This window comes from Tachyglossus aculeatus, chromosome 27 (assembly GCF_015852505.1).
Source record: "Tachyglossus aculeatus isolate mTacAcu1 chromosome 27, mTacAcu1.pri, whole genome shotgun sequence".
In the NCBI taxonomy this organism is placed as follows: Eukaryota; Metazoa; Chordata; class Mammalia; order Monotremata; family Tachyglossidae; genus Tachyglossus; species Tachyglossus aculeatus.
In genome coordinates, this window is record NC_052092.1 from 1,355,570 (window position 1) to 1,364,911 (window position 9,342).

The 9,342-nt window shown below is 46.3% G+C and overlaps 1 protein-coding gene across 1 annotated transcript; it reads right to left on the reverse strand.

Moving 5' to 3' along the window:
* Positions 1-8,019: 8,019 nt before the first annotated feature.
* On the reverse strand, positions 8,020-8,574 carry CYSRT1 (cysteine rich tail 1). The gene has a single exon (XM_038768054.1). The coding sequence runs from the start codon at positions 8,492-8,494 to the stop codon at positions 8,165-8,167; it is 330 nt and encodes a 109-aa protein (XP_038623982.1). The 5' UTR covers positions 8,495-8,574; the 3' UTR covers positions 8,020-8,164.
* Positions 8,575-9,342: the final 768 nt, after the last annotated feature.

Sequence of the window (9,342 nt, forward strand, 5' to 3'; positions counted from 1 at the left end):
GTACAGTGCTCTGCACACAGTAAGTGCTCAATAAATACGATTGATTGATTGATTGATTTTAAAAGTATTTCACTGATTCACATATTATTAATTTGCTATGTAGTTATTTTATGTGGTTTTAGGTGGTATTTTAGTTAGTTTATGTGGTATTCTTTATTATGTTGTGTGTTGATTTTATGTGTGACCATCGTGAATTATTCATCTAGAGAAGGAGCCGAATTCATTTTAAATGTATTTCATTGATTCACGTATTATGAATTTGCTATGTATTTATTTTATGTGGTTTTAGGCAGTATTTTAGTTAGTTTATGTGGTATTCTTTATTATGTTGTGTGCTGGTTTTATGTATTACCGTCGCGAATTATCTAGAGAAGGACCCGAATTTATTTTAAAAGTATTTCACTGATTCACATATTAATTTGCTATGTAGTTATTTTATGTGGTTTCCGGTGGTATTTTAGTTAGCTTATGTGGTATTCTTTATTATTATTTATCAATCAATAAATACGATTGATTGATTGATTGTTGTGTGTTGATTTTATGTGTGACCATTGTGAATTATTCATCTAGAGAAGGAGCCAAATTTATTTTAAATGTATTTCATTGATTCACGTATTATGAATTTGCTATGTATTTATTTTGTGTGGTTTTAGGCGGTATTTTAGTTGGTTTATGTGGTATTCTTTATTATGTTGTGTGTTGATTTTATGTATGACCATTGTGAATTATTCATCTAGAGAAGGAGCCGAATTTATTTTAAATGTATTTCATTGATTCACGTATAATGAATTCGCTCTGTATTTCTTTTCTGTGGTTTTAGGCGGTATTTTAGTTAGTGTATGTGGTATTCTTTATTATGTTGTGTGTTGGTTTTATGTTTTACCATCGTGAACCATTCATCTAGAGAAGCAGCGCGGCTCAGTGGAAAGAGGCCAGGCTTGGGAGCCAGAGGTCGTGGGTTCTAATCCCGGCCCCTCCACCGGTCAGCTGGGTGACTTTGGGCAGGTCACTTCACTTCTCTGGGCCTCAGTTCCCTCATCTGTAAAATGGGGATGAAGACTGTGAGCCCCATGTGGGACAACCTCAATAACCTTGTATCCCCCCAGTGCTTGGCACATAGTAAGCGCTTAAATACCAACATGATTATTATTGTTATTACAAGGTGATCAGGTTGTCCCCCTGGGGGCTCACAGTCTTAATCCCCATTTTACAGATGAGGTCACTGAGGCCCAGAGAAGTGAAGTGACTTGCCCAAAGTCACACAGCTGACAAGTAATAATAATAATAATAATAATTGTATTTGTTAAGCACTTACTATGTGCAAAGCACTGTTCTAAGCACTGGGGGGGTACAAGGTGATCAGGTTGTCCCACGTGGGGCTCACAGTCTTCATCCCCATTTTCCAGATGAGGTCACTGAGGCCCAGAGAAGTGAAGTGACTTGCCCAAAGTCACACAGCTGACAAGTAATAATAATAATAATAATAGTGATGGTATTTGTTAAGTGCTTACTACGTGCAAAGCACTGTTTTAAGCGCTGGGGGATACAAGGTGATCAGGTTGTCCCCCGTGGGGCTCACAGTCTTCATCCCCATTTTCCAGATGAGGTCACTGAGGCCCAGAGAAGTGAAGTGACTTGCCCAAAGTCACCCAGCTGACAAGTAATAATAATAATAATAATAGTGATGGTATTTGTTAAGCGCTTACTATGTGCAAAGCACTGTTCTAAGCGCTGGGGGGATACAAGGTGATCAGGTTGTCCCCCTGGGGGCTCACAGTCTTAATCCCCATTTTACAGATGAGGTCACTGAGGCCCAGAGAAGTGAAGCGACTTGCCCGAAGTCACACAGCTGACAAGTAATAATAATAATAATAATAATGGTATTTGTTAAGTGCTTGCTATGTGCAAAGCACTGTTCTAAGCACTGGGGGGGATACAAGGTGATCAGGTTGTCCCACCTGGGGCTCACAGTCTTCATCCCCATTTTACAGATGAGGTCACTGAGGCCCAGAGCAGCGAAGCAACTTGCCCAAAGCCTCACAGCTGACAAGTGGCGGAGCCGGGATTTGAACCCATGACCTCTGACCCTAACTTTAATTCTATTTATTCTGCCGACTTGACACCTGTCCACATGTTTTGCGGTTCTGTCGTCCGTCTCCCCCTGGAGAAGCAGCGTGGCTCAGTGGAAAGAGCCCGGGCTTTGGAGTCAGAGGTCACGGCATCACCTTGCATCATCAATCATCATCATCATCAATCGTATTTATTGAGCGCTTACTATGTGCAGAGCACTGGACTAAGCGCTGGGGAAGTACAAATTGGCAACATATAGAGACAGTCATCGTCATCAGTCGTGTTTATTGAGCGCTTACTCTGTGCAGGGCACTGTACTAAGCGCTTGGGAAGTACAAATTGGCAACATCTAGAGACAGTCCCCACCCAACAGTGGGCTCACAGTCTAAAAGGGGGAGGCAGAGCACTGTACTAAGCGCTTGGGAAGTACAAGTTGGTAACATATAGAGACAGTCCCTACCCAGCAGTGGGCTCACAGTCTACAAGGCGACTTCCCCGGCGCTTAGAACAGTGCTTGGCACATAGTAAGCGCTTAATAAATGCCATCATCATTATTATTATTATGTGGGGGGGATGGGGGGCCACCGTCCGCTCCCCGGAGAACCCCGGGAGGCCGGGAGGGCGGGGATGGAGGCCAGTTGGGTGGTGAGGCCGGGCCTAGCTGGGTGTTTCCTACCCAGCAAGAACAGGGCGAGGCTGTGACTCACTTGGGCGACGCCGGTGCTGGGAAGCCCGGTCTGATCAATCAATCAATCAATCAATCAATCGTACTTATTGAGCGCTTACTGTGCGCAGAGCACTGTACTAAGCACTTGGGAAGTCCCAAGCAGCGTGGCTCAGTGGAAAGAGCCCGGGCTTTGGAGTCAGAGGTCATGGGCTCAAATCCCGGCCCCGCCAATTGTCAGCTGGGTGACATTGGGCAAGTCGCTTCACTTCTCTGGGCCTCAGTGACCTCAGCTGGAAAATGGGGATTGAGACTGGGAGCCCCACGTGGGACAACCTGATCACCTTGTAACCTCCCCAGCGCTTAGAACAGTGCTTTGCACATAGTAAGCGCTTAATAAATGCCATTATTATTATTATTATTATTATGGGCTCAAATCCCAGCCCCGCCAATTGTCAGCTGGGTGACATTGGGCAAGTCGCTTCACTTCTCTGGGCCTCAGTGACCTCAGCTGGAAAATGGGGATTGAGACTGTGAGCCCCACGTGGGACAACCTGATCACCTTGTAACCTCCCCAGCGCTTAGAACAGTGCTTTGCACATAGTAAGCGCTTAATAAATGCCATTATTATTATTATTATTATTATGGGCTCAAATCCCAGCCCCGCCAATTGTCAGCTGGGTGACTTTGGGCAAGTCACTTCACTTCTCTGGGCCTCAGTGACCTCATCTGTAAAATGGGGATTGAGACTGTGAGCCCCACGTGGGGCAACCTGATCACCTTGTAACCTCCCCAGTGCTTAGAACAGTGCTTTGCACATAGTAAGCGCTTAATAAATGCCATTATTATTATTATTATTATTATTATGAGCTCAAATCCCAGCCCCGCCAATTGTCAGCTGGGTGACTTTGGGCAAGTCGCTTCACTTCTCTGGGCCTCAGTGACCTCAGCTGGAAAATGGGGATGAAGACTGTGAGCCCCACGTGGGACAACCTGATCACCTTGTATTCCCCCCAGCGCTTAGAACATATTTAAAATGGGGATTCAGGCTGTGAGCCCCACGTGGGACAACCAGATGAGCTTCTATTCATTCTTTCACTCTCCCAATCGTATTTATTGAGCGCTTACTGTGTGCAGAGCACTGTACTAAGCGCTTGGGAAGTACAAGTTGGCAACATATGGAGACGGTCCCTACCCAACAGCGGGCTCACAGTCTATATTAGAGAAGCGGCGTGGCCCAGTGGAAAGAGCCCGGGCTTTGGAGTCAGAGGTCAGGGGTTCAAATCCCGCCTCTGCCACTTGTCAGCTGGGTGACTTTGGGCCAGTCACTTCACTTCGCTGGGCCTCAGTTGCCTCATCTGTAAAATGGGGATGAAGACTGTGAGCCCCCCCGTGGGACAACCTGAGCACCTTGTAACCTCCCCGGCGCTTAGAACAGTGCTTTGCACATAGTAAGCGCTTAATAAATGCCATCATTATTATTATTATCCGAATCTTTCCTAGATAGGAGCGGAGAAGGTGGTTCTTCCACAGAATATGTATGAAATGCCCTGGATATTCACCGAGGAGGTCGTTCTTCCACAGAATATGTATGAAATGCCCTGGATAGTAACTGAGAAGGTCGTTCTTCCACAGAATATGTATGAAATGCCCTGGATAGTAACTGAGAAGGTCGTTCTTCCACAGAATATGTATGAAATGCCCTGGATATTAACTGAGAAGGTGGTTCTTCCACAGAATATGTATGAAATGCCATTGATATTCACTGAGAAGGTCGTTCTTCCACAGAATATGTATGAAATGCCCTTGATATTAACCGAGAAGGTCATTCTTCCACAGAATATGTATGAAATGCCCTGGATATTCACCGAGAAGGTGGTTCTTCCACAGAATATGTATGAAATGCCCTGGATATTCACCGAGAAGGTGGTTCTTCCACAGAATATGTATGAAATGCCCTTGATATTCACCGAGAAGGTGGTTCTTCCACAGAATATGTATGAAATGGCCTTGATATTCACTGAGAAGGTGGTTCTTCCACAGAATACGTATGAAATGCCCTGGATATTCACCGCAAAAACCCCACTCGGTGCGTTCATATCTATAGCTCTAGATTCATCTATATATATAGATATAGATGTATATATCTATATATAGATATATATAAATCTATAGATTCATTCATTCGTTCAGTCGCATTTATTGAGAAGCAGCGTGGCTCAGTGGAAAGAGCTGGGGCTTTGGAGTCAGAGGTCATGGGTTCAAATCCTGGCCCCGCCACTTGTCAGCTGTGACAAGTCACTTAACTTCTCTGGGCCTCAGTTCCCTCAACTGTAAAATGGGGATGAAGACTGCGAGCCCCCCACGGGGGACAACCTGAGCACCTTGTAACCTCCCCGGCGCTTAGAACAGTGCTTTGCACGTAGTAAGCGCTTAATAAATGCCATCATTATTATTATTATCCGAATCTTTCCTAGATAAGAGCGGAGAAGGTGGTTTTTCCACAGAATATGTATGAAATGCCCTGGATATTAACTGAGAAGGTCATTCTTCCACAGAATATGTATGAAATACCCTTGATATTCACCGAGAAGGTGGTTCTTCCACAGAATATGTATGAAATGCCCTTGATGTTCACCGAGAAGGTGGTTCTTCCACAGAATATGTATGAAATGCCCTTGATATTCACCGAGAAGGTGGTTCTTCCACAGAATATGTATGAAATGGCCTTGATATTCACTGAGAAGGTGGTTCTTCCACAGAATACATATGAAATGCCCTGGATATTCACCGCAAAAACCCCACTCGGTGCGTTCATATCTATAGCTCTAGTTTCATCTATATAGATAGATATAGATGTATATATCTATATATAGATATATATATATAAATCTATAGATTCATTCATTCATTCAATCGCATTTATTGAGAAGCAGCGTGGCTCAGTGGAAAGAGCTGGGGCTTTGGAGTCAGAGGTCATGGGTTCAAATTCCGGCCCCGCCACTTGTCAGCTGTGACAAGTCACTTAACTTCTCTGGGCCTCAGTTCCCTCAACTGTAAAATGGGGATGAAGACTGTGAGCCCCCCGTGGGACCACCTGATCACCTTGTAACCTCCCCAGCGCTTAGAACAGTGCTTTGCACATAGTAAGCGCTTAATAAATGCCATCATTATTATTATTATCCGAATCTTTCCTAGATAGGAGCGGAGAGGGTGGTTCTTCCACAGAATATGTATGAAATGCCCTGGATATTCACCGAGAAGGTGGTTCTTCCACAGAATATGTATGAAATGCCCTTGATATTCACCGAGAAGGTGGTTCTTCCACAGAATATGTATGAAATGCCCTGGATATTAACTGAGAAGGTCATTCTTCCACAGAATATGTATGAAATGCCCTTGATATTAACTGAGAAGGTGGTTCTTCCACAGAATATGTATGAAATACCCTGGATATTCACCGAGAAGGTGGTTCTTCCACAGAATATGTATGAAATGCCCTGGATATTCACCGAGAAGGTGGTTCTTCCACAGAATATGTATGAAATGCCCTGGATATTCACCGAGAAGGTGGTTCTTCCACAGAATATGTATGAAATGCCCTGGATATTCACCGAGAAGGTGGTTCTTCCACAGACTATGTATGAAGTGCCCTTGATATTCACCGCGAAAACCCCACTCGTTGCGTTCATATCCATAGATTCATTCGTTCATTCAATCGTATTTATTGAGAAGCAGCGTGGCTCAGTGGAAAGAGGCTTTGGAGTCAGAGGTCATGGGTTCAAATTCCGACTCCGCCAATTGTCAGCTGGGTGACTTTGGGCAAGCCACTTCACTTCTCTGGGCCTCAGTTCCCTCACCTGGAAAATGGGGATGAAGACTGTGAGCCCCCCGTGGGACAACCTGATCACCTTGTAACCTCCCCAGCGCTTAGAACAGTGCTTTGCACATAGTAAGCGCTTAATAAATGCCATCATTATTATTATTATTATCCAAATCTTTCGTAGATAGGAACGGAGAAGGTGGTTCTTCCACAGAATACGTATGAAATGCCCTTGATATTCACCGCGAAAACCCCACTCGTTGCGTTGATATCCATAGATTCATTCGTTCATTCAATCGTATTTATTGAGAAGCAGCGTGGCTCAGTGGAAAGAGGCTTTGGAGTCAGAGGTCATGGGTTCAAATCCTGGCTCCGCCAATTGTCAGCTGGGTGACTTTGGGCCAGCCACTTCACTTCTCTGGGCCTCAGTCCCCTCATCTGGAAAATGGGGATGAAGACTGTGAGCCCCCCGTGGGACAACCTGATCACCTTGTAACCTCCCCAATGCTTAGAACAGGGCTTTGCACATAGTAAGCACTTAACAAATACCATTATTATTATTATTACTCATTCATTCATTCAATCAATCATATTTATTGGGCGCTTACTGTGTGCAGAGCACTGTACTAAGCGTTTGGGAAGTCCAAGTTGGCAACATATAGAGACGGTCCCTACCCAACAGCGGGCTCACAGCCTAGTCCAGTGCTCTGCATCCAGTAAGCGCTCAATAAATACGACTGAATGAATGAATGCTGGGCACATAGCGCTTAACAAATACCATTATTATTATTCATTCAATCGTATTTATTGAGCACTTACTGTGTGCAGAGCACTGTACTAAGCGCTTGGGAAGTCCAAGTTGGCAACATATAGAGACGGTCCCTACCCAATGGCGGGCTCACAGTCTAATCCAGTGCTCTGCACACAGTAAGCGCTCAATAAATACGACTGAATGAATGAATGCTTGGCACATAGCGCTTAACAAACACTATTATTATTATTATTCATTCAATCATATTTATTGAGCGCTTACTGTGTGCAGAGCACTGTACTAAGCGCTTGGGAAGTCCAAGTTGGCAACATATAGAGATGGTCCCTACCCAACGGCGGGCTCACAGTCCAGTCCAGTGCTCTGCACACAGTATAAGCGCTCAATAAATGCGACAATGAATGAATGCTTGGCACATAGAGCTTAACAAATACTATTATTATGAATTCAGTCATATTTATTGAGCACTTAGTGTGCAGAGCACTGTACTAAGCGCTTGGGAAGTCCAAGTTGGCAACATCCAGAGACGGCCCCTACCCGACGGCGGGCTCACAGTCCAGTACTCTGCACACAGTAAGCGGTCAATAAATGCGACTGAATGAATGAATGCTCGGCACAGTAAGCGCTCAATAAATGCGATTGAATGAGTGAATGCTTGGCACACAGTCAGCGCTTAACAAATGGCATCCTTACTGTGTGCACAGCACTGTACTAAGCGCTTGGGAAGTCCAAGTTGGCAACATCTAGAGATTCTTCTGCCCCAACGGCCCGGCCCAGGAAGCCGAGGCCCGGAGGGAGATCATCCCGGCCACCCCCGAGTCCCGAGCGCCCGGGGAGCTTAGGAGACGACACAACAGCAGCGTTGGTGGCAACGACAACAGGGCGGGCAGTGGCAGCAGGAGCAGCAGGGGCAACAGCAGCAGTTGTGGGCGATGTCGTCCCCGGGCCCCTGCAGCGGGAAGGCGGCGGGCCGGGGCTCCGGGCAACCGGCGGGCCGCTGGAGGCTGGCGTAGGGGTTGCCCGCCTGGCACCAGGCCTCTTGGGCCGGGGGTCCCCCCTTGGGCTCGGAGGGCCGAGCCTCGGCTTGCCCCAGGTCGGGGCGCAGGTGGGCCCGGGGGATGACCACGCTGGCGTACGGGTTCTTCACCACGGCCTCGTGAGGATCCATGCGGGCCGCGACGCTCCGGGATGGAGCCGCGGGAGGCGATTCCCGGTCCGTCCGGCGCGGCCTGGTCCCGGCCGGCGGGCGGGCGGGCGCCCGGAATCTGGCTGGGGGACAGGGAAGGACAGATGATCGTTCGGAATAATGATCTCCGGAGCCTCCAATCAGTCAGAATTTTAGAATTCACAATTTTAGACTGTGAGCCCACTGTTGGGTAGGGACCGTCTCTATATGTTGCCAATTTGGACTTCCCAAGCGCTTAGTACAGCGCTCTGCACACAGTAAGCGCTCAATAAATACGACTGATGAATCAGTCATCATCATCATCATTACTGTGTGCAGAGCGCTGTACTAAGCGCTTGGGAAATCCAAGTTGGCAACACGTAGAGACGGTCCCTACCCAACAGCGGGCTCACAGTCAATCAGTCAATCATCATCAGTCGTATTTATTGAGCGCTTACTTGTGCAGAACACTGTACTAAGCGCTTGGGAAGTACAAGTTGGCAACATATAGAGACAGTCCCTACCCAACAGTGGGCTCACAGTCTAAAAGACTGTCTAAAATCAATCGTATTGATTGGGCACTTACTGTGTGCAGAGCATTCATTCATTCATTTAATCGTATTTATTGAGCACCTACTGTGTGCAGAACACTGTACTAAGCGCTTGGGAAGTACAAGTTGGCAACATATAGAGACAGTCCCTACCCAACAGTGGGCTCACAGTCTAAAAGACTGTCTAAAATCAATCGTATTGATTGAGCGCTTACTGTGTGCAGAGCATTCATTCATTCATTCAATCGTATTTATTGAGCACCTACTGTGTGCAGAACACTGTACTAAGCGCTTGGGAAG